The 27,126-nt window shown below is 36.9% G+C and overlaps 1 protein-coding gene across 1 annotated transcript in view; it reads left to right on the forward strand.

Moving 5' to 3' along the window:
• Positions 1-27,126, forward strand: part of cmtr1 (cap methyltransferase 1) — a 161,819-nt gene that overhangs the window by 91,652 nt on the left and 43,041 nt on the right. The window contains 2 exon segments of the mRNA XM_028791957.2: positions 14,075-14,254; positions 18,652-18,708. Coding sequence (XP_028647790.1) covers positions 14,075-14,254; positions 18,652-18,708 — 237 coding nt within the window.

The following is a 27,126-nucleotide window of genomic DNA, read 5'->3' on the forward strand; positions in this document are numbered from 1 at the left end:
CTTTTTAAGACTTAATTTAAAAAGATTTTCTTTTCTTCTTAATTAAAATTTAAAAGCAATACTTCACCGCTGCGAAGCCCCTCTAGCGCTGACGTCCGAGGTTCGATTACCGTAAGCGAGTGCAGTGAGTGTGTACTCCTGTGAGCCAAGAATAAGGGGGAAAGACGTGTCGCGTACTCTTTGCATTATTTGACAGTAAACTATTTTCAACCATTCTATGATCTGCTTCTCACAAGTGAAGGCACCGTGGCTGATGTTACCTCACTTGCTGGCCAACCATAAGCGTTACCTGGTAGGTAACCAGCCATTCACTTCACTCCCTTACGGGAATCGAGCCTCGGACGTCAGCGCTACAGGCGAAGCTCCTAAAATTGTGCCACGGCGTGTGGTTCGTTTATTTGACAACATGTACATCGGGGTAATTACATTCACGGCATTCGTAGTCTGATTCACAGTCTGATTGTATGGGTGGTTACCTGCCAGGTAACGCTTATAGTTGGCCAGCAAGTCAGCTCGAAGTGATCACTCGAGTAAAGGCAGCTTCACAAAAAAACAGATCCTTAACAAACTGTTATTAGTATATTTTCCCTCAATTTAAAAAGGTTTTCTTTTCTTCTTAATAAAAATTTAAAAGCGGTACTTCGCTGGTGCGAAGCGAGTGGATTTGACCGACTGACACATACAGACATATTCATGAGTGCAGGTACTTCGGAAAGAAAGCACCGTGTAAACCTAAAGTTTAAATTAAGTTCATAGACCTACAAAAGGTTGCCATTGATTTCAGGCAAGATTGCTTTTCTCCTGTACAACTATACGTTGCATTCTCAAGAGTGTGCTTGCACGGCTTCGGTTATATATATATATATATATATATATATATATATATATATATATATATATGTATGTATATATGTATGTATATCTATATATAAATATGTAAGCTTATAAGTACTGCCTTACTTCTCTTTAAGAAAGGAAGATGTAATGATACTTGATTTAAACGATTCCATGTCTTGCTGGGTTTGCTTAGCTTATTGTCAATATCTTTACACCTTTTTTTAAGACTTATTGACTGAAATGGGCTTTCACGAAAAAAGTTAGGGCTTTGCTACAGGATACACCCTCCACAAGTTAAGCAAGTAAAAATAAAATATATATTTCTGTTTTATTTAAACCTTTTAAGTTCGTATGCATAGCCCCATTTGGCTGTTTTAGTTTTTTTTTTTCTTTCTTCAGTAATATTTAATCTCCTTAAAGAAAAACGACATATGCATTTTACTTTTTTTGTATCTCTTTAGTAATATTTTAGTGTAAAAGGATAACCAGTATTTAAACCTTTTATGTTACTTTATAAATTTATTTTACACAATGTTGAAAAATTAATAAGAAAGCTACATATTTTGGCAGCTGCTGCTTTAATTTTCAATGAAATGAAAAAAGCTCTCCAAGAGAAAACGTCAATGAAGAAGAAACAGTTTGCACTATTTAAAAAGGAGAAACCCTCATTTATAAAAGTTTGCTGCAGATGACTTAACTGAAAATAAATTAATAGTTCCTATGTGTATAATACATGTTTATCTATTTTACTTATGCCTTTATTCCACCAACTTACAACATCTGAGGTACAATTTGTTACATTCCTTTTGTTTTTTGCAGCACAGGCAGGTGAAGTGACTTCCTCAGGGTCACACAGTGGTGTCAGTACCAGGATTTGAACTGACAAGCTCCGGGTTTACTGAAATATTACTGAAGAAAGAAAAAAAACGAAAACAGGCAAATGGGGCTATGCATACAAATGTCCATCCATCCATTATCCCAGGGGTTCCCAAACTTTTCAGCTCACGACCCCCAAAATAACCGTGCCAGTGACTCGTGACCCCCACTATCCTCGGAAGTGGTTAAAATATACAAATGTTGCGCGCAACGGTGCACATGCGCCAATAGGCCTATCCAAACATGAGCATGACAACATGAAAGAACACAATGGTCTAACAACCATATAATTTTTTTTTAATAGTAATTTACTCATTTGTTTAATTTCAACAAAATATCCTATCCAAACAAGAGCATGACAACAAAAAAGCACATAACGCTCTAACAACCATATAACTTTTTAAAAAATTGTTATTTACTCATTCGTTTAATTTCAACAAAACACCTCACCTAATGAAATGGGTGGGCACAATGCTTGGAGCACAGCAAGTCCATTCTTGGGTTAATTTTGGAGACCGCTACTCAGAGATCATCCTCCAAGTTCAGTCGTGACCTGTATTTATTTTTAATGTATGTGAGTGCCGAAAAAGTCTTTTCGCACAAGTAGGTAGTGCAAAACGGCATCAGTACATCCTTAGCGGCCTTGAATAGTTGTGGGTATTCCCTCTCGACTGAAATCCAAAACTCATCCAGAGTCTTGGAATTAAACATTGTCTTCAAGGTTCGGTCGCATGACAGTTCAACCAATGCGTCCTCCATGCAAGCACCTCAGTGCACACCACACATTGGGGATGCTGTACGTTATTGACGATGATGCATGTGAATCCATACTGGATAAATTCCCCTCGATAATTTCGACTCTTGGAGTAAGGCTGAGCCGACTGTTTATGGATGTCCTCTTTATGCACACTCCGGTGTCTTTCCGTACCTGAGGACGATGGGCTTTCTGACGGTGGTGCTTCTCCGCTTTCCTCCGCTGGCCTATCTGCATTGTCATTGGTCGATATTAACCAACGTTTCATTTCAACAAAAATAATATCCTAAGCATAAAGCGATGAAAATTACCTACACATTACGTGCACATGTCGGAATGTTTAACATGGTGCTGTAAATTGATCTGCTGCAACTGACGCCATTGATGTGTCGTTAAACTGTCGTAATCGCCTCAGGGGTCGCGATCGAACGGAAAGAAATTTGAAAGGCTGATGGCTTTTTAATTTACATGTTTTTTTTAAATGTAACTATTAACTACTAGTTTTTATCTTTTGTTAGTTATGGATAAAATGTTATTTCTAAAAAATTAAATTAATTAATTTCTAAAAAGTTTTTTAAAAAGTATTTGATTTCTTGGAAATCATCTCGCGACCCCCCCCCCCCCCCCCCCCCCCCAATGTCTCACGACCCCCCAGAGGGTCGCGACCCCTACTTTGGGAACCACAACATTATCCAACCCGCTATATCCTAAATACAGGAGCCAATCCCTGCCAACACAGGGCACAAAGCAGGAAACAAACCCCGGGCAAGGTGCCAGCCCACCGCAGGGCGCACACACCCACACACCAGGGACAATTTAGAATCGCCAATGCACCTAACCTGCATGTCTTTGGACTGTGGGAGGAAACCGGAGTACCCGGAGGAAACCCAGACAGACACGGGGAGAACATTCAAACTCCACGCAGGGAAGCAAACCCGGGTCTCTTAACTGGCACCTTTCACTGCGCCACCATACCTACCGCCCACATACAAACTTAAAAGGTTTAAATAAAACAGAAATATATACCTTTATTTTTACTTCCTTAACTTGTGGAGGGTGTATCCTGTAGCAATGCCCTAACTTTTTTCATGAAAGCCCCTTTCAGTCAATAAGCCTTAAAAACAGGTGTGTAGCTAAACTTGCAGCACCACTATTCAATTACACTTGCCTAACGTCTCTCCTAAGGGGACATACTGTGGGATCTAGGCATCAGTCAAAGCACCAATCACAGGCTTGATTAGAAAGCGGGAAGCTGTGATTTGTCGTCTCCCGCCCATGTGACAATTACAGCCAGTGTTACAATGCACTATGTATGTATGTATATATGTATATGTGTGTGTTTATGTATGTGTGTATATGTATGTGTATATATATATGTTGATATGTGTATATATATATATATATATATATATATATATATATATATATATATATATATATATATATATATATATATATATATATATATATGTATATATATATATATATATATATATGTATATATATATATATATATATATATGTATATGTATGTATATATATATATATATGTATATATATATATATATATATATATATGTATATATATATATATATATATATATATGTATATATATATATATATATGTATATATATATATATATATATATATATGTATATATATATATATGTATATATATATATATATATGTATATATATGTGGATATGTATATGTATATATATATATATACACATATATATATATATATATATATGTATATATATATATATATGTATATATATGTGGATATGTATATATATGTATATATGTATATATACAGTGGGTACATAAAGTATTCAGACCCCCTTCAATTTTTCACTCTTTGTTATATTGCAGCCATTTGCTAAAATCATTTAAATTAATTTTTTTCCTCATTAATGTACACACAGCACCCCATATTGACAGAAAAAAAAAAAGAATTTTTGAAATTGTTGCAGATTTATTAAAAAAGAAAAACTGAAATATCACATGGTCCTAAGTAGTCAGACTCTTTGCTCAGTATTTAGTAGAAGCACCCTTTTGAGCTAATACAGCCATGAGTCTTCTTGGGAAAGATGCAACAAGTTTTTCACACCTGGATTTGGGGATCCTCTACCATTCCTCCTTGCAGATCCTCTCCAGTTCTGTCAGGTTGGATGGTAAACGTTGGTGGACAGCCATTTTTAGGTCTCTCCAGAGATGCTCAATTGTGTTTAACTCTTTTAGGGCGGATGTCGACTTTTGTCGACAGGAGGGGTTGAAGGCGAATGTCGACAAAAGTCGACATCCAGGGATAGGGGGCGACAATCAGCTGTTAATGGCGACAGATCTCACTGTCACGTCACAGGCATTCCCTCTGTGCTTGGAGGAATGCTAGACTCGTTGACTCGGCAAATAAACATTGCGTGTGCATGAGTTGCGAAATGTAAACAAAGGCAAGATGGCACCGACATGTGAAAAGGCAGCAAAGCAAGTGCAGAAAAGAAAACACTCGGCAGTCGATGTTTTGCGCATTATCGCGGAGTCGGACTCTTGATTTTTCAGAATCGGACTTTATTGGCAGTGATCAGGAGATCGAGCAAGAGAGTTAGAAGCAGGCATCAGCTGATCAGACACCAGCCGATGCCGCGCCAGCGGATCTGCTGCCAGTTGAGTGCCTTCGCGCAGCCGATGCATCTACGGCAAGGTTCGCATGGGATAAATACACAGACATTGATCTGTTGAGAGCCGATCTGGCTACCGGAGTTTACAAGACGGCATGGCTTGCTGTTGGACACGACAGATCACCAGCTGCTGTACTTCAGGCTGCTCTCTCCTGATGCTGCTTTTCAGCTACTGTCAGACGAGACAAACAGGTAGGCAGAGATTTTTTTTGAATCGCGGGCTGCGTTTGCATCGCATTCTCGTTTTTCAAAGTGGAAACCCACAACGAAAGACGAGATGAAGCGTGCTGTGGCATTACAAATAGAGATGGGACAGAACTGGTGATATAACTTCAGGGAGCATTGGTCCAAACGTGTTTTGTCCCCTGGTGGCTTAGGTACGTGCTGCTGCAAAGTTTTATTCACTTCTGTAATAAACAGAAGCAAATCCCATGAGGTGAGCCAGGCTATAATGCCATACATAAAGTTCATAAAGTTTCAGAAGATGAAAAGAGGTGACAATACGGTTTTCATGCAGGCAGAAAACTTGGTGGCAGTGGCATGGCACGATGGCAAATGGGTGACTTGTCTCTCTACAGTACACACTAACAATATATGTTAAAAAGTGCAGCAACAGACAATTGAAAAATAGGCACCAAAGCAACACATATTGTAAGGAGTGCAATGTGGCAATGACTGAAATTGGCTGCTTTGAGAGAGATCAGACTTTGCTGTGTAAAATGTATGTGATATGTATGTGAAATCATAGAGTATGCAGGCTCATACAACATGCAAGACAGTAACATTTGTCAAAAGTAAATAGTTTTTGTTGATTTGATATGTTAAACAATTGATTTGTGTTCTTTTTTAAAAAATGTTAGTTTTTTGGAAAAATATTCAGCCCTGGGAGAAAAGAAACAAAAAAAAAATTAGCCCTAAAAGAGTTAAGTCAGGGCTCTGGCTGGGCCATTCAAGAACAGTCACAGAGTTGTTGTGAAGCCACTCCTTCGTTATTTTAGCTGTGTGCTTAGGGTCATTGTCTTGTTGGAAGGTAAACCTTCGGCCCAGTCTGAGGTCCTTAGCACTCTGGAGAAGGTTTTTGTCCAGGATATCCCTGTACTTGGCCGCATTCATCTTTCCCTCGATTGCAACCAGTCATCCTGTCCCTGCAGCTGAAAAACACCCCCACAGCATGTTGCTGCCACCGCCATGCTTCACTGTGGGGACTGTATTGGACAAGTGATGAGCAGTGCCTGGTATATATATATATATATATATATATATATATATATATATATATATATATATATATATATATATATATAGGTTGCATTAGCCATAGGCCCCATGTGTCTGGTGATGAAAGTGGCTCCATGTTCCTTGACTTTGCAAAAATTCAGGGGCTAGAGATCACTGGATCCTGGTTCCAGCGCCATGAGCTGTATCATTAGACTTGGTACTCCTATGCTGATGGTGCGGTGAAGGAGATCGATCACGTCCTTGTTGGCAGACACTGGAGGCTCCTGCAGAACTGCAGGGTCTACAAAAGTTGCCCAGTTTGTGAATTCTCACCACAAACTTATTGTTGCTACTCTGAAGATCTGGCTTTGGCCCAGTGGGCTACCATGTACTTGGAGAACGAGGATCTAACTGGCCAGACTCAAAGGTCAGGCTGTTTTTAATGAGTTTGCACACAGTTTGTGTGAGGATCTTGCTGACTTACAGGAAGGTGCTACTGCTGATACTAATGTGATGTGGAGACCTCCCATAACAAGATCCTAAAGGGGCTGAGTGTTGTGTTAGTGTTGCCAGCATTCCCAGAAGGAGGTATTTCATCTTGCAGGGCACCCTAGATACAGTATCATTGAGAAGAGTTGCAGCGCATAGCTTGATAGAATCTTTGGTCTATACCAGTAACTGAGAAGGAAGGCTCTGAGGGATGATAAGGAGGCATTTGTTAAAGGAACCTGTGAGCAAGTGATACACCATCTATGATCTAATGACCCAGGTCCTGCTTACAGAAGAACTGAAGCAGTACGCACATCCAAATCTGTTTCTTGGAGAGTTGTAGTCAGGGCGGGTGATGGAATGGACCTTACAGATGACGCTGCAGTTGTGATCCTCTGAGTTGGCTGCTTTGATCAGCTGTTTAAATCTGATCCTCTGGCTAGGATATTGGACCCAGAGATGTCCACGGTTCTTAAGGCTGATCTTCCACTTAGCTGTGAACCACCCAGTCTCACTGAGATTTCACAGGTGGTGAAAGGGGAAGGCTGCAGGGATCTGTGGTATCCGGGGTGAACTTTGCCAGGCTGGTGGTAAGGCTGCCCTCTTGGGATTTTAAGTAATCTTTGCTTCAATTTGGGAGACAGGTGTCCTCCCAACTGACTGGAAAACGGGACTGGCCATGCCTGTCTGGACTAAAGGGGGATAACACTGCTCTTGGTGCCTGGCAAGGTCCTTGCTAGGGTCATCCTCAATAGGATCCGTGATCACCTACTAGTGACCAGAGCAGTTTTATGCCTAAGAAGTCTACCATCAACTGCATCCTGGCACTGAGGGTTCTTTTCAAGCACAATTGTAAATATCGACAGAATTTCTTTGTAGCCTTTATCAATTTTCATAAAGCATTCAACTCAGTTGATCAGGTTGCCCTATGGGACATCTGAAACTTCGTGAGATCTCACGAAGTTGTTGGATATCATGACCGCCAGCCTATACACTGGTACAGTGAGTGCTGTGCAGAGTGGAGGCAAAACCTCTGCATTTTTCCCAGTTGATTCTGGGGTTCGTCAGGTGTGCGTTCTTGCTCTTACCCTGTTCAATGCTTGCATGGACTGGGTGTTGGGCAGGGTCGTGGAGTCCAGTGGCTGTGGGGCATCTGTTGGTGAAGAAAGATTCACAGATCTTGACTTTGCCAACAATGCTGTGATCTTCGCAGAGTCAATGTAGGATATGATTAGGGCTCTCGAGACTGAGCGAGAAGTCTGAGTCTCCGAGCTTGCAAGTGTCCTGGATAAAAACCAAGATATAGGTGTTTAATGACCTCTTGGGAACAGCCGTCAGCAGTGTGTCTGTTTGTGGAGGAAATGTTGACCTTGTCAAGAGGTTTGCTTACCTTGGCAGTGATATTCGTGTCTCTGGTGATTTTTCCTATGAAGTTAGTGGATGGATTGGAAGAGCATAGGGAGTTATGAGGTCGCTGGAAAGGGGTGTGTGGCACTCTCAAAATCTTTGCAAAAGGACGAAGGTCAAAGTCTTGAAAGTCCTGGTTCTCCCTGTTTTACTATGTGGTTGCAATATATGGCTCTTCAGAGAATCCTTGGGTACTGCTGGTTTGAGTTGGGTCAAACATCCAGCTCACTCTCTGCTCAGACACAAAAACTGTATGTACAACCTGAGACAGAGCAGAGCGGACAGCATTATAACTCACAGAACAAGGTTTTTCAATAGCTTCTTCCCGGCCGCAGTCAGACTGATGGCAAAATAAGATTACTGAATATGTGCAATAACCCCACACTACCTCACTTTACTTGTCATGTAAATGACAAGTGATAAATGTGCAATATTTTAACTGTGCAATATCTGCAATATAATTGTATTTTTTGTGTAGATATTACCATCTTTTTGTATAGTGTTGGTATAATTCATATTATTTATTGTTTTTTTTTTAAATATTTACTATGACTCTGAAAGAGCTCTGCACAAGAATTCCAATGTGCTTTGACTGTTGGTTTTATGCACAAATGGCAAATAAAGAACCTTGAACCTTATACACCGAAGTAAGATATGGTGTCCCACAGGGCTCATTACTGGGACCTTTATTGTTTTCACTTTACATACATTCACTGGTATCTATCATTAGAAAACAAAATGTTAATGTTTATTTGTACGCAGATGATACCCAGTTATACCTTTCTTTTAGACCAAATGAATTTTCTCCAATGTTGTCCTAAATCAGATGTGTTAATATATTAAAGGAGTGGATAGTTGAGAACTACTAGTCTTTAAACACAGATAAAATAGAGATGTTAATTATTGGAGGGAATGATGGTGATCGTACCAATATTTTGTCATTTAACACGAATCCCTGAAGCCTACAAAAAAAGTCATAATTCCGGGCCACCTTAAATTTCTTTGCGCCTCTTCATCAGCGTCTTTGTTTTGCAAATGTGTCAATCTGCACAGGCAGTAGGCAGCCTGCTGTCTCATCTTCCACTGACACAGCTGAAGTTCTCCCAGCTTAAGTCTGTTTAATTGGGTCTGAGGTGCCTGGGGCTGTATAGGGTAAATAATATATAGTTATTTAGAATGCATACATTTCATGTGTGTTCTATAACGATCTGGATAAATGTAGAATGACAGGAAAAACTAAAACAAACTTTTTTCATGTTATAATAATGACAAAATGCTGATATGAAGTGTATAATGTGTGAAGACCTTGGCCATTCTGGACAGTTGCTTTTCTCACTGCTCCCTTCTTACAAGAAGTATAGGACTATTCAAACTTACACCAGCCGTTTCAGAGATGGTTTCTGTCTACAGATTGTGGTACCAAACAGCCAGTTACAAAAACAAATGCTGGATGTGTTTTTGTATGTGTATATTGTACACAATTGTATATATGTTGCATTCTATGAATGTTGTTTTTTGTGTGCATCTTTTGTTGGTATTACATTACTGCCAGTATTCTGAGGTGATTTGCAGGTAAGAAATTCATTGTACAATGTGCACACAGCAGTAAATTTGAACTTGAAGAAAAATTTTGTATAAACTGCTGGAAACACTCAAAGTAACAATTGCAGCTTTCACAAGCTACAGGAAGCCAGACCTCTAGGAACAAATGGTGACTGTTGCAATGCATAAGGAGACTGGCAATGATGTGACTTGCACGGCAAGACCTGTTTTAAAATGTCAGAATCCAACAAAACTGTAATTTTCTTTCCCAGAAAATGACACAAATGGATTGTTCATAGCATTTGGCAATGTCATGCTGATCTGTAATTGAGGACATTCTTGGCTTGAAAATTGGATGTATTTGAATCCTATTTTAAAATGTAGACACAGACACTATATTTTTTAAAATTTGGATAGAGTATTTCATTTTAGAATACAGTGTCTTGTGGCAAATTAATCCCACCATGGTTGTGAAAAGATAACTTCAATATCATATTAAACTTATTCTTTAAACCAGGGTTCTCCAACACGTTGCTCGCAAGCTACTGGTAGCTTGCAACCCCTTTCCAAGTAACTCGCCAAAGGGTTAATGAGTCTTAACATAAATCTGAAAACTTGATTTGTCAAATTAGGGGTGGGCGATCTTTCCAAAAAGATCATATCATGATCCTTTTAACACAAAATCACAATCCAATTGCAATCTGAATTGCAATCTATCTTTTCAATGTGGCGTACACCTAAGAGAATATCCAGACTCAAACTCATCAAGACCTACCGGTAAGTAACAGTTTATTTTAAATATCAAACAAAGTTGAATTCAATTGTTCTCTCGTTTGCTAGCTAAGTGGAGTTAAGGAACATGCCCCGAAGTTGGCGAGTGAGTAAGGAAGGCCCCTCCCCTCAGCCCGCTGTGTGTTTCTCGGATTCGCGCAAATAAATCAGTACCGCAAGCAAACTATGATACATAGCGAAATGAGAGAAGTAACAAAATCAACCAGAATGTTCAAGCAAATTATAGAAAAAAAAAACCCCAATCTAAATCCATTATTTCTCTCATGAAAGCGGACAGCCATACAGACAGACAGACAGACATTGGATTTTATATATTATATATTAGTAAACCTTCAAAATAATGTACAGTTAAAGTCTCAACAGCAGTCTCAGAATTTCTGGAGCTTAGTAGAGCCAGATAACTATAAGAATCTTCACCAAGCACTTCTGAAAATGTCTGCTTTGTTTGGGTCTACATACCTCTGAGTCTGCCTTTTGTGACATGAGTGTCATGCAATCAAAGTTCAGAACAAGACTGACAGATGAACATTTAAATGACTCCATAAGAGTAAACCTAAGTGGCTATACTCCACCATACACCTCTCTTGTTGACTCCATGCAATGTCAGTCATCTGACTAACTAAAAACACATCACACATGCAACTGGACATGTGAATACTCTTGTGAAGTGAAACAGTGACATGTAAGAAAATGACAAATGAATAAGTAATATCTGTGTATTTGTAATTGTTTTGTTTTTGACAGCATTCATGTTTTAATTCAATAGTGTGAGGTACACTAGAAAATGCATACAGACATACCAGATGTGCTTGCAGGTGAACTAAATATTTTTTGTGATGTTTTAATGCAAAATGTGAGTTGTGTAAATGTTCAGGCAAAACAAGCTTATTCAGTTTGTTTGGGTTGAAATAAGCTATGAGAGTAAACATTGGAAAACATGAGTAGCTCTCGGCCATTTTCATTTTATAAAAGTAGCTCTCAGGGGAAAAAAGGTTGGAGACCCCTGCTTTAAACAAATATCACCTTTAGTTGAGAACTTCTGACACAGCCTGAAGAAGGGGCCTGAGTTGCCTCGAAAGCTTGCATATTGTAATCTTTTTTTAGTTAGCCAATAAAAGGTGTCATTTTGCGTGGCTTTTCTCTACATTCATAATGGCTAACACGGTACAACACCCTACTACTACATGACATTTGAAATAAATCAATAGTCTGCAATAATTTAATAATTTGTTTTGATTAAGGGAATTACTGGATTGCTGTGTGACTGTTGTTACTGTAGTACCAACCAAGGTCCAAGATCATGCTCTGCTTCACAGCATTAGTTTTATATTAGCAGGGGACTCTGGTCAGAAGATGCAACATTTTGGTCACCCTTGACTTTGGGAACCTCTAGTTTAATGCACAAAATAGACCTCACACATTTTAACAAGAAGCCATGTGTGACTTTGTTTAATTTTTTAATTTACAGGTCTAAGGAGAGATGGTGAAGGTGAGCATACAGCACAAATAAAAATTAAAGTTTGTTCTTTATTTAAATAGCTGAAAATCATGGATGCCTTTTTTTTTTTTTTACCAAAGTGTATACCGGTAATTTGTGCTGTACATCAATAGCACCACTTTCTTGTTTACAACCACAGGTTCAGATGGTGCTCATTGTATTCTTTGTGCAAAAACCATATTAGACAATTGGATTCCTGTGTTATGCTTGTACAAGATTTTAATCAGAGTTTTATCTTAATCCCTTTGTACTAAGCACTTTTATAAGGTTCACTTTTCCAAATTCATCCTCTGACGTCACAGCTGTCCTAAAAGCTATGTTGTGTTGTAAACTTATACAATGGCAACATGTAAATTGTATATATAGTGTACAGAAATGTAACAAAAAAAAAAAAAAACAACTACAGTCAGGCAGGTGCATTAGTAAAGTGAAAACTGACTTGAGCTATGAGCTTAACTGGACTTTCAGAGATTTGCTGGCAGGATATTTTAAGCCCTTTAGATTACCAATCATAGAGGCACCAGATCTATAAAAATTGTGTAATCTTTTTTTATATTGCTATTTCTAATGATGACCTATGTTTTATTTAACAAATATTATCATTTCTGTGGGTAGTATGTTTCTTGAATTGAGGATGAACTACACTTCCTTAATGAACTGTGAATGAGGCTTTCATTATTCAGTAATCTGTTTATATGTAACAAGAAAGGCTGAAGGAAGGAAAGCTGTCTAGCAGAAATAAGAACATAGGTATGAGGCAGTAAACAGCTCATAATGGGACTGAAGAAAATATATCACCCCACACTCACATGGCAGTGAAAATTTGAGCACACCTATACTTGCAGAGGTAGTGGTTTGGTATGATTTAAACCTATGTTGCCAGGTAATTGTGAATGGCATGTTTTTTGTTTTTCTGTGATCAAATCTACAATATCTAATTACAAGGCAAAGATAAATAAAATGTTAAATGCCTTAATTGTTTGAAAGCGTAGCTGCATATCATTAACATTTCAGTTTGTTACCCTTAGTTCAGGTATTAACTGCCTAAAATTTAATTAATATTCTAAATTGCCTCTTTGCCAGGGGTAAGCACTGCATAATTTGTTTTAAAAAACAGATTTATTTCACAAAATTTATTGTAAAAGAGAAAAACTTTGTCATGCCAACAATAAAGCATACTTGGTTTCTTGTAGCCTTTTAATTACTTTTTTGTAAGCCCTTTATAAGTTCTTAGAAGGAAATAAATCAGAATTCTTCAATAAAAAGTGAAATCTGTTTCCTAATGAAAGATTGGTAAACATTTTGGAACACCTAACTGCTTTGTACCTATCTTTAAAATAGCTGAGTACTGTATTTTGTTTAATCTCTTGTAAAAATATAAGTAATTGATTTAATTTAGAGCTTGTTTTTTAGATCTCATTTGATTGAGTACCAATGCCATATTTATGTTTAACACAAGTATTTTTGCTATATATTTAGAATGCTTAAATTGAAATGGGTTATAGAAAAGTAACTTTGTCAGACTGTGTTCTGTAGGCTACATTGTTACTTTAACAAAAAGACTTGCACAGGCAATATACCGGTATGTACCTAAAATTCAACTTAAATACAGACATTACATATACTGTACAAAAAATCTTGAGTCACATTGATGGCTGCTGTGAAAGATAACAATGTGGTGGCATAAGTGCCATGACTTCTAGCCAGTGGGTTGTAATGCAGAATCACATGCAGTGTTGTGTATATTCTGTTCAGGTTAATTTATTCTAATACATTGCACAATTCCACTCATAACTTTAGAGTATTGTACATTATTGTATAGCTTTAACATAAAATTTTGAAAAAACAAAAAAAGATGCGCACATAAACATGCAATGTGTACATACATATTTAACTGTGTCTGTTGTATTGTTTTATACATTACCTTTTTCTTGAGTTTGCAGCAGTTACCTTATTTTAGTTATTTGTGTCTCTCAGGTATATGGTCTGCCGAGGTTTAAAGCCAAGAATTGATGCTGTCCGTGATTACTTATTTAATGTGAACCTTAAACTTAACCAGCTCAGAAATACCGACAGGGATGTGAACCTGGTTGTCCCTCTGGATATAATGAAGACTGATGTGGACTTCTCTGACTATATGATTCAGTCCAATGAGAGGTTAGTAAATCTCACAGTAAACTTAAAGTTAGCATTGTTCAATTTTATAATAGTTTTCTTAATACCAAATGTGGCATTTCTTTTTCAAAAAGGAATTATCTTCTCATTTATATGGTTGCACAATGTAGCAAATGCAAGTACGAATTTCATTGTACTCTGTACACGTGTCAATAACAACCCTATCAAATTTGGAACAGCGAGTCAGAAGAACATGAATACATTTTATTTTATATTTTTGCATTTCTAGATTTTGAATCTTATATTTAAAAGTGTGGCACATTCAAATTAAAAAAGTGAAAAATGTATATTAACTAGTAAGTGGAGAATTTGTTGTTGTTGTTTTTTATATAATTTTATTTTATATTTATATAATGTATAAAATCATGCTTAAAATGAAACATTTATGTTTTGGCCCCTGCTCCCATAGATCAGTTAAACTGTGGCATATTATAATTTAAGCTTACAGGGTTCCCTCAATCATTGAAATTAGGGTTTTCCAGACCTGGAAAAGTTTTGAAAATTAGCAAATGACCATTAAATTTTGGAAAAGTCATGGATTTTTTTAATATACATAAAATAAGGTCTGTGTAATGTAATTTTGTAAATTAGCAAAATCTTGAAAAGTGGATTGCATTCATTAATGTTATGAGATCTCATAATAGTTATGTAGTGATCTGTAATCCATATGCCAAAATGCTAGGTAAGTGTGTGTTTGGTAATCTTTGCTAAACAAATGAAAAATACAAGCTATGGATGGCTCCATGAAGATGAAGACACAAGACATGCAAAGTGTAAATTATGTGGTAAAATGTGCACTGACAGTAAAATCCCAGCTAAACTTTCATGTATTGAAACAAATTGTGCACATTTTACCAAAATCTATATTTCTCCTTATTGTAAATCATTGCTTGTCTCAGCAAGCTGGGAATATCCATCATTTTGATGAGACTCTTAATCATTCAGCTCAAACAATTGGATATACACATGAGGATTTTGATTTTTTATTTGATTTGATACACTTTGTTAATCCCAAGGGGAAATTGTCTTTTCACTAGACCTTTGGGGGTCAGAGTGCAGGTAACAGCCATTGTACAACACTCAGGCAGCAATTTTCAGGTTAAGGATCTTGCTTAAGGGCCCAATGGAAGATGATCCCTTCTGGCAGTAATTGGATTTGAACCAAATGGCAGAGAAGTGAAAAGTTAAGTACTTTGGAACAGAATTTATTAACTGGAAAGTGTTTGACTTGCTTTAGTCAGAGCTTTTACGTGACGTGAACAAGACATTGATGAACATACGATCATGTGGACTTCAAGTTTTCCACAATGCATTTCATGATAAATGTAGATCTAATGGATGGAAATTGGACCATATCGTTTCCAGCCAGTACTAGCTATTCAGAGACAGTTCTCCATGCAGAGAGGACTTTGTTAAAATCAGAGGTTGCGACCCATTTATGCTGAAATTTTGTCAACACCACCAGATAGAAAATGTGGTCATATGTGAAAGAGCATTAATGCTTGGACCTCACTAAGCACCATAATAATATCTGGTTTTTAAATCTAATAATGATTTTAAGCAGTATTTCGTTTGTAGTTACTGAACAGAAAATATCAGTGAATATATTCATTACATGCACATGGTGACATAAATCATATACATTATGAGGATCATATCATTCTTTATATAGCCATTGAACTACAAGAGACAAACAGGCATACTTGATGGATATCAGCAAGCAAAATGTGGAGAAATTTAATGAAATAAAGCAGAAATCATTGTGTCTGATTCACAAATATCACCTCTCAGTATGATATTCCACTTGCCACATTCATTATTTCAAGTTCAGTTATTAATACAGAAAATAGCTTGTGTTTCATGAGTGAGAAATGTATATAACCACTGGGAAATTTTCCTAATTTCCCTGGAATGAACATATTGTTGAGATTAAAGAGTAATGACAGGCAAAACTGTATTGCTAATAAAAGTTTTAACTGTGCAAAATCTTTGGGAACTATAGACCATTTTATTTATTGTTTAGTAATATTTGTTTGACCTAACACTGTTAGAGTCTTTCTACAAGTTGTAGTTCATGGTTGTAGCAAGTATTTTTACACACCTGAAAGAACTGAGAATCATGACATCATTAATCCCATAGTGGAATCAGACGTGCAAGAGTTCAGCCAGAGGAAGATCTGTAAAGCAGAAGCACATGTTCTTTTGTTGAACACATTATCTGAGAAATTATTTTTATTTTTAAATTCATAGTGCAAAGCCCACCTACCATATCACGGATTTGAGAGAATCGGGAACATCATTGCTTATATTTTGTAATTTAACTTTTATTTTTGCTTGACAGAAAGACTTCCCTGGGCAATTTCTATATTTAAGATTAAAGTTAAATGGAAACATTACATGTATAACAGACAGACAGACAGACTTACTTTATTAATCCCAAGGGGAAATTCACACTAGTTCTTGAGCCAGATTCTATATTTAAGATTAAAGTTAAATCTAATCATTGGAGTGATTAAAGATTAGTGGCCATGGCTATATTTAAACATATAATAATTGTACTGATTGTTTTCTGTTTGCTTATTTTTGTCAAAATATTTATATTGAGATATGGGACCTCAAAACATTCTGAAGATTTTCATATTTTGGCACAGCATTCACAGCTTGATTTTTGTTTCTAATGGCAGAAGTCCCATTGATACATCTTCATTATCTAAAAGCCTTTAATAGCCACCAACTGGTGTTAATTTATTAGATATAATTTCTTGCAGTATATGTCCCCATTCCTTCCTGGTGAATCCGTAAGGCATAGTTTGCATTACTTTTTATTTGTACAGTACATTTGAGTTTGTATTTACCTTGAATAGTACATGGAACGAATTGGTGCATTTGTTGACTGATAGGAGTACAAATAGGAGGCATATTATCTTAGGTGCTTTGTAACTGGATGTGTTGGACATTTGTGAAAGAATCATTATCTTGCAATCTTCTAGTAAACTTAGTAACGTCCCTTCAAAAATGAGCACTAACTGCATTTATAGCTGTGCTAACATTCTTTTGATGGTGGGGAATGCACTCATAAAGAAAAAAAAAACCTTCAGAATATATTCTAGGAAATAAAAATCCAAATATGCTGTTAAAAATTAATTTGGCAGTAGAAGGGAGATTCAGCCTTGCTGTTGTTTGCTACTGATAGGCAAGTGAAGGTGTGTCATGTCAACTATTAAGGTTTGGAGCCTATGCTACTTTTAAATTTGACATATTTTGGTATTTTGCAGATTTAAATGATAGCTTTCATTTTAAAAATTCTTACATTATTTTAGACAGTTTTGTTTAGAAACAAAAATTTATTACAGGACCTTTTGACATTTCAATATAGATTTTAGTTCTTTAAAAATGCTGAGATTCTGAATTCTCTGTAGTCTGACTCTGTAGTTAATAGAGGTGTTGTTTCACTTAAGTAAATCACCCACTGCGAGTTGAAACTAAAACACAAGTCGTAAGTCAGTATCCCCAATGAATATTGCAATAAAATGATGCAAGGATAGACTCTGGCTCCCCTTTTTTTCTGAAATGAAGGCGCTAAGCTTAAACAATTTATAGATCATTGTGGGTTTCTCCTACCCTCCTTTGTGATTTTGTCCACATGACAGTAAACCTTAACTACAACTTGAAATTCAAGAAAGCAGTTTGCAGACATCATAGTTAATAACTTTTCATTTCTGTGTTAATAAATTAGGCTGCTTTTTACTAGTTTTGGTATTCAACCATTTTGTAGTACACAAAGCGTGGGGATTTCTACATGGCATTTACAGAAATCTCAAAGTGTATTTTAGTATAACTTGATAAAATTGTACAGCTACTTTAAAAGAAAAAAACATTTTAGCAAATCAGAAATTCATGTGATGATGTACATTTTGCAATCTCTCATTCATAACTGATATGCATAACAATGTTAATTGTTGTAAAATAAAATATACCCAGTTTGAAATATTTTAGTCACTTCCTTTAAGTATGCCCTATTATTTAAATGAGAACTTATTTCAGTTTAAAGTGTTTTTAAGATATTTGGAAATTAAAATTTTGGATATTGTAAAATTAAATTCAGTATTTTAGAAATCTTAAATGCATTTTAAGAAAACTGAAGTGCATTTTACTTTGTTTAGTTTGGCTTGCCATATTGACATGTAATCTGGATGAAAATATAATACTTTCACTCTGTTTCTGTGGAGCAGGCTTTTACTGTAAGTTTTAAGAGAGTTATTCAAAAAAAGGAAGTGTTTTTCTGTGTGGTAAAATTATGATGCTTCTACTTGTTATAGGTACAGTATGTGAACATTGTATGTAATATCCATCTAACTTTCATTATTTTTTGTTTTTAGACATTGTAGCACACAGATTAAAGCTCTTGCAAAAATTCGTTCATTTGTTTTGGACAAGTAAGTTTAAATGTATCTCTTGATTCTTTTAAGCACATCTTATAGTAAGGAATATTTTGTTGCTACTCATTGTGTGTCTTTATTCTTTGAAACATTATTCTGTAAACATTAGTTTCACCATAGAAATAAAAGTGCATACGAAGTATATGCAGTAAGAGCAACTTAATTTACTTACTGTTACTCTATATCACTTGTATATTTACAAAAAAAGAAAAAGTGTTAATTTATGAGCATATGAATCTTGCTTAGACAAATAATTATACAGTTGAGTGATTGAAAATGGATGTGTCTTTATTACGATCACGTGTGAATATTGCATTTCTCATTCTTCTGTTGTCAGTTATTTCTTGCCTTACACTTCATATACAGTGATCCCTCGCTATATCGCGCTTCGCCTTTCGCGGCTTCACTCCATCGCGGATTTTATATGTAAGCATATTTAAATGTATATCGCGGATTTTTCGCTGCTTCGCGGGTTTCTGCGGACAATGGGTCTTTTAATTTCTGGTACATGCTTCCTCAGTTGGTTTGCCCAGTTGATTTCATACAAGGGACGCTTTTGGCAGATGGCTGAGAAGCTACCCAACTTACTTTCTCTCTCTCTCTCTCTCTCTCTTGCGCTGACGTAGGGGGGTGTGAGCAGGGGGGCTGTTCGCACACCTAGACGATAGGGACGTTGCTACCTTCTGTGTGCAGCTGCTTCCTGAAGGACATGCTGCACGGTGCTTCGCATACTTAAAAGCTCAAAGGGCACGTATTGATTTTTGACTTTGTTTTTCTCTGGCTCTCTCTCTCTCTCCCTGCTCCTGACGGAGGGGGGTGTGAGCTGCCGCCTTCAACAGCTTTGTACCGGCGGTGCTTCGCATACTTAAAACAGCCCTATTGATTTGTTTGCTTTTCTCTCTCTGACGCACACTCCGTTGAAGAGGAAGATATGTTTGCATTCTTTTAATTGTGAGACAGAACTGTCATCTCTGTCTTGTCATGGAGCACAGTTTAAACTTTTGAAAAAGAGACAAATGTTTGTTTGCAGTGTTTGAATAACGTTCCTGTCTCTCTACAACCTCCTGTGTTTCTGCGCAAATCTGTGACCCAAGCATGACAATATAAAAATAACCATATAAACATATGGTTTCTACTTCGCGGAATTTCTTATTTCGCGGGTGGCTCTGGAACGCAACCCCCGCGATGGAGGAGGGATTACTGTAGTTCAATTTTTATGGGAGGTTACTCAGACCTTACAAGTATTCCATGTATAAATGTTTGCCTTCATACCATATAATTGAGGCTACGTCCACACTACCACATTTTCATTTAAACAACCTCTGTCCACACTGGAGTTTTTCGCTTCATTTATAAAGGGATCCCTGTCCATACTGAAATACCCGAAAATGCATAAAACATAAGTGTTTTGCCTACACTGGCTATTTGCGCATCTGTAGCAACTCTTTGAAGGGGCTGTGTAGTGATAATTTGAGAGCCCCATGAATATTGGATTCCCTTATGCTTTATGCGCTTTCAAAAGTATCTATGCATCTAGGGTTCTGATAGCGCATTCATAGCATAGAAAAAGAAAATATTTAAGGAGCTGAAGTGAATTGCCCCTGTGTCACATTAATGAGCTAATTACAGGTTGAAATAGTCTTTAGAACTGGAAATGCTCATCATTCCATTAAATAAAAAGACTGCAAATGTTAAAGGGATACTTGAACAAAATAAATGTTTAACTCTGTGTTCCATTTGAGAGAGGATTAATTATAAGCAGTTCACAGGTATTGGAGCGCATCTTGTACCAAGCAACATTTGTAAAATTAACTCAATGGAGAAAATAAATAAATGTATGCATATGCCTGTATCTTCTCTTTACTGCATTGTACTTTCTGTACTGTGATATTGTTTTGCTGCATTCTACACCCTTCTACTTCATTAAGCACATTATCATTTTTTTACTGTGAAATTCGCTCCTCATTATCGAACAGATTAAGTTTAAGTAATAAATATTGATTGGAGGTTATTAACAAGTAAAGTTATTTATAATCTGATTTTTGCATTGCTCTGAATTTAAATGTGTTGCCACAGGTTTTATTGTAAAACTGTGGCTACCAGTAAATCTGTCTTTTTATACATGTATGCAGCATTTAAATTTTACGAACGCATTTTAGATGCATACAGGTAAACAGTACAACAAGTGCCATTTAAAACAACTCCTCTATACCCGCTGTGTTTGAAAATGTTTTTGTTTATGTGAAGGCTGATCAGTCAGTGAATGAGATGTTGTAATGAACAGAATCCAGTCAGGGAAGGGTCACAAAATAAGCCAGAATCAGTCGGAGTGATATTACAGTAGAGTTCTGAAAACTCCCATTTTCACTTGTCCACACCACAGTGCTGTTGCTGTATTTACAAACGTATTTAGCTCCAGAGAGTGTTTTTTAAAACTCTTCATTTTCAGGAATTAAAAACAACAGTGTGGATGAAAAGTGAAAACATGGATAAATGTTTATGTTTTTAATTGAAACCTAGTAGTGTGAATAGGGCCTGAGATATAAACTTGAAGCGCACACTGAAAGTCTAAACTCAGAAACTGCATTACAAATGAAACAGTTTGACTCTGGCATATGTCTATTAAAGGAATAAAGAATACCATATCTTCCAATTTAAGAAGTAATGGCATAATAAGGGCACATTTCCATAGCAATACATACCTGCAGATAAAGAAAGCAATAGTAGGAGACAGAATTGTTTATTAAAAAAAAATTGTTATTCAGCTTGAAGTAATTAAATTTTAATCACTGTCAAATTACTCCACTTGGGCTGCAGTACACTTGTCCCAGCACTTATTCCTTTCCTGGAAACACTTCCTGTACTTGTCTTACTTTTACTTTGTTTAGAACCTCATGCAATATTTTTGTTTCTGGATCTCTTCCATTTCACTTAAATCTATGTTTTATTTATGGGAACAAAAAGAAGTCACAGGGAGCAGGATCTGGAAAATTTGGGGTGTAAAGTAACAAAAATATTGTTTGAAAACTTTTTGACTGACAGTGCAGTGTGAGCAGGTATGCTGCCATAGTGTAAAATGTTTTGTGTGCACCACTACTCTGGATGCTTTTTGTTGCAGACACTTTTCAGCAGACACCTCAACAATTCAGTGTAATGTTGCGATTAATAGCCTGTACATGAGGAATCTCTTTATTAATAAGTCTGTCAATTTTTTGATGTTCCATATGACCTGATATGGTTTTTTTTCGGCTGATATAAAAAAAAATTGACAAAGTTAAGTGCATGATTATAGAATAAATGTCATAAATATGCATTTAATCACCTTGGCACAATGCCACTTGACAGACTAATTAACAAGATTTTAGGCATTCTATATCTAGCGTCATACAGTACACCCCCAAAATTCACAGGGTTTACGTTCCTAGAGCATAGGCAAATTGTGAAAAACCACGAATTATGGATGTGGTTATAAAAATGCCTATTTTTATAGTTTAAACCCTAAATATGTCTCTAAAACACTTTCATTTCATTTCAACCTCAGCTTAATACATTACCTAAAAAAATGTGATGGTAAACCCCTATACTGTATGTGTGTGTATATATATATATATATATATATATATATATATATATATATATATATATATATATATATATATATATACATACATATATATATATATATATATATATATATATATATATATATATATATATATATATACATATACATACATACATACATACATACATACATACATACACACACAGTTAGGTCCATAAATATTTGGACAGAGGCAGCTTTTTTCTAATTTTGGTTCTGTACATTACCACAATGAATTTTAAATGAAACCACTCAGATGCAGTTCAAGGGCAGACTTTCAGCTTTAATTCAGTGGGGTAAACAAAACGATTGCATAAAAATGTGAGGCAACTAAAGCATTTTTTTAACACAATCCCTTCATTTCAGGGGCTCAAAAGTAATTGGACAAATTAAATAACTGGAAATAAAATGTTAATTTCTAATACTTGGTTGAAAACCCTTTGCTGGCAATGACAGCCTGAAGTCTTGAACTCATGGACGTCACCAGATGCTGGGTTTCCTCCTTTTTAGTGCTCTGCCAGGCCTTTACTGCAGCGACTTTCAGTTGCTGTTTGTTTGTGGGCCTTTCTGTCTGAAGTTTAGTCTTCAACAAGTGAAATGCATGCTCAATTGGGTTAAGATCAGGTGACTGACTTGGCCATTCAAGAATTTTCCACTTCTTTGCTTTAATAAACTCCTGGGTTGCTTTGGCTGTATGTTTTGGGTCATTGTCCATCTGTATCATGAAACGCCACCCAATCAGTTTGACTGCATTTAGCTGGATTTGAGCAGACAGTATGTCTCTGAAAACCTCAGAATTCATTCGGCTGCTTCTGTCTTGTGTCACATCATCAATAAACACTAGTGAAACTGCAACGCCCAGCAATCCCTGCAGTGGCTCTGTTGGTCTTCTGCTGAGGATGCAGGGGCTATTGGGGTCAAAGGATGTCAGCGCGGCTTTTAAAAAGGGGGCTGGTGACCAAAAGAAAAAAAAAAAAGTTTTTGTAATTTGTGTTTCAAGTTCCTGTCTCTCTGCCTACCTTCTATTGGTTTACCTGTACTTATTCGTTTTATCCTGGATCATTTCGTGGTTGGGGTCTGGATTGTCTGCCTTCTGCCTGTGTACATGAGGACTGTAAGTGGATTCATTGCCATCCTGCGAAGAAAGGAGTGCTCCTAAACCCGTCCACCCCTCTTCACCATTTCAGGAACTACCAGTAGGACTATCTTTACATTCCCATTCAATGTGCAGATCTCTGGACTACCTATTTTCATCATTACATTTCATCCGTTGCCGTTTTTCATGGACTTTACTGTGTGTGTTTTGTTAGTGCTTTGTTGTATTTAATGTATAATCGCCGTAAGAGGAACAGGGGTGGTATCGTTGTTTTCAATACATTCTTTATTTGCTGTTGGATTACCAGTTTTCTTTGTTTTTGTCTCTGTTTGTGAATGCATGCGGGTCGGGTCAAGGCTGGGTGCGTCCCTGGAATCTCCACCATAAAAATAAATAAATCACTGTCTTCTCAACAGTGTGAATCTTAGCGACACCGGACCACTTAGGCTGCATTCATTTCTCCTTGCTGCTGATGGACTGCTGCCCTGTGACGCCTCTCCAGTCGAGTGTTCTTCTTAATCCTTAAACTGCCGTAACTGGATATAGTCGTTTCCCAGTGCCATTTGCCAGCACGTAGGAGCTGCGTATATTCGGCGACATACATTCATTGTTACCGCAACTGGCTATTGTCGATTCCCAGTGCAATTTACCAGCACGCCAGAGCTGATCAGTCAGTGCCGTATATTCATTGAGCAGCCAACTCATGACCACTGCCGGCCCCTGCAGCCTCACTGCCTCTGGATTTGAGCTGCTGGACTAGACTAGACTGCCAGCATCAGTGTTTACCGCTGTGTGCTTGCGTGCAGCCAGTTCAAGCACAGTTGGCTTGGTGATTTACTGAATTTCATCAGCGGCGTCAGTTGCACCTTGTACATATTGTTCCACTAGTTTTTTTAAATAGTTTTTACAGTTCATTAGCAGTGTGTAAAATTATCAGTGTTGCAGTAATTGTGATGCTCTTTGCATGAAAAAAAAATGTGTTCCATTAAAATTTCACTTTTTCTTTGTGAATTGTGATGTTTACTGAAAAAGTGCAGCAAAAATGTATCTGGCGTCCAGGGATGCATTAACCCCCAAGTATGTGGCAGTTTAAAGGTTTAAGCCCCAAGATGCCATCGAAACACCCTAAGGCTTCTGGCAATGAAAACGCGCTTGCATGAATTATAGTACATATAGTGTTAACATCGGTATTTTACATTCCAGCACTGCGGGTGACATATCAGTATACAGGTTTACCTTTACATTAATATATATATATATATATATATATATATATATATATATATATACACACACACACATATATACATATTATATATATATATATATATATATATATATATACACACACATATATACATATTATATATATATATATATATATATATATATATATATATATATATATATATATATATATATATATATATATACACACACACACACAGTTAGGTCCATAAATATTTGGACAGAGACAACTTTTTTCTAATTTTGCTTCTGTACATTACCACAATGAATTTTAAATGAAACAACTCAGATGCAGTTGAAGTGCAGACTTTCAGCTTTAATTCAGTGGGGTGAACAAAACGATTGCATAAAAATGTGAGGCAACTAAAGCATTTTTCTAACACAATCCCTTCATTTCAGGGGCTCAAAAGTAATTGGGCAATTGACTAAAATGCTATTTCATGGGCAGGTGTGGGCAAGTCCGTCGTTATGTCATTATCAATTAAGCAGATAAAAGGTCTGGAGTTGATTTGAGGTGTGGTGTTGCATGTGGAAGATTTTGCTGTGAACAGACAACATGCAGTCAAAGGAGCTCTCCATGCAGGTGAAAGAAACCATCCTTAAGCTGCGAAAACAGAAAAAACCCATCCGAGAAATTGCTACAATATTACGAGTGGCAAAATCTACAGTTTGGTACATCCTGAGAAAGAAAGCAAGCACTGGTGAACTCAGCAATGCAAAAAGACCTGGACGTCCATGGAAGACAACAGTGGTGGATGATCGCAGAAACATTTCCATGGTGAAGAGAAACCCCTTCACAACAGCCAACCAAGTGAACAACACTCTCCAGGGGGTAGGCGTATCGATATCCAAGTCAACCATAAAGAGAAGACTTCATGAAAGTTAATACAGAGGGTGCACTGCAAGGTGCAAGCCACCCATAAGCCTCAAGAATAGAAAGGCTAGATTGGACTTTGCCAAAGAACATCTAAAAAAGCCAGCACAGTTCTGGAAAATCATTCTTTGGATGGATGAAACCAAGATCAACCTCTACGAGAATGATGGAAAGAAAAAAGTATGGAGAAGGTGTGGAACAGCTCATTATCCAAAGCATACCACATCATCTGTAAAACACGGTGGAGGCAGTGTGATGGCTTGGGTGTGCATGGCTGCCAGTGGCACTGGGACACTAGTGTTTATTGATGATGTGACACAAGACAGAAGCAGCCGAATGAATTCTGAGGTGTTCAGAGACATACTGTCTGCTCAAATCCAGCTAAATATAGTCAAATTGATTGGGTGGCGTTTCATGATACAGATGGACAATGACCCAAAACATACAGCCAAAGCAACCCAGGAGTTTATTAAAGCAAAGAAGTGGAAAATTCTTGAATGGCCAAGTCAGTCACCTGATCTTAACCCAATTGAGCATGCATCTCACTTGTTGAAGACTAAACTTCAGACAGAAAGGCCCACAAACAAACAGCAACTGAAAGTCGCTGCAGTAAAGGCCTGGCAGAGCACTAAAAAGGAGGAAACCCAGCATCTGGTGATGTCCATGAGTTCAAGACTTCAGGCTGTCATTGCCAGCAAAGGGTTTTCAACCAAGTATTAGAAATTAACATTTTATTTCGTTATTTAATTTGTCCAATTACTTTTGAGCCCCTGAAATGAAGGGATTGTGTTAAAAAAATGCTTTAGTTGCCTCACATTTTTATGCAATCGTTTTGTTCACCCCACTGAATTAAAGCTGAAAGTCTGCACTTCAACTGCATCTGAGTTGTTTCATTTAAAATTCATTGTGGTAATGTACAGAAGCAAAATTAGAAAAAAGTTGTCTCTGTCCAAATATTTATGGACCTAACTGTGTGTGTGTGTATGTATATATATATATATATATATATATATATTAATGTAATGGTAAACCTGTATACTGATATGTCACCCGCAGTGCTGGAATGTAAAATACTGATGTTACCACTATATGTACTATAATTCATGCAAGCGCGTTTTCATTGCCAGAAGCCTTAGGGCGTTTCGGTGGCATCTTGGTGCTTAAACCTTTAAACTGCCACATACTTGGGGGTTAATGCATCCCTGGACGCCAGATACATTTTTGCTGCACTTTTTCAATAAACATCACAATTCACAAAGAAAAAGTGAAATTTTAATGGAACACATTTTTTTTCATGCAAAGAGCATCACAATTACTGCAACACTGATAATTTTACACACTGCTAATGAACTGTAAAAACTATTTAAAAAAACTAGTGGAACAATATGTACAAGGTGCAACTGACGCCGTTGATGAAATTCAGTAAATCACCAAGCCAACTGTGCTTGAACTGGCTGCACGCAAGCACACAGCGGTAAACACTGATGCTGGCAGTCTAGTCTAGTCCAGCAGCTCAAATCTAGAGACAGTGAGGCTGCAGGGGCCGGCAGTGGTCATGAGTTGGCTGCTCAATGAATATACGGCACTGACTGA

The sequence above is a fragment of the Erpetoichthys calabaricus genome, chromosome 3, assembly GCF_900747795.2.
Source record: "Erpetoichthys calabaricus chromosome 3, fErpCal1.3, whole genome shotgun sequence".
NCBI classification, from domain to species: domain Eukaryota; kingdom Metazoa; phylum Chordata; class Cladistia; order Polypteriformes; family Polypteridae; genus Erpetoichthys; species Erpetoichthys calabaricus.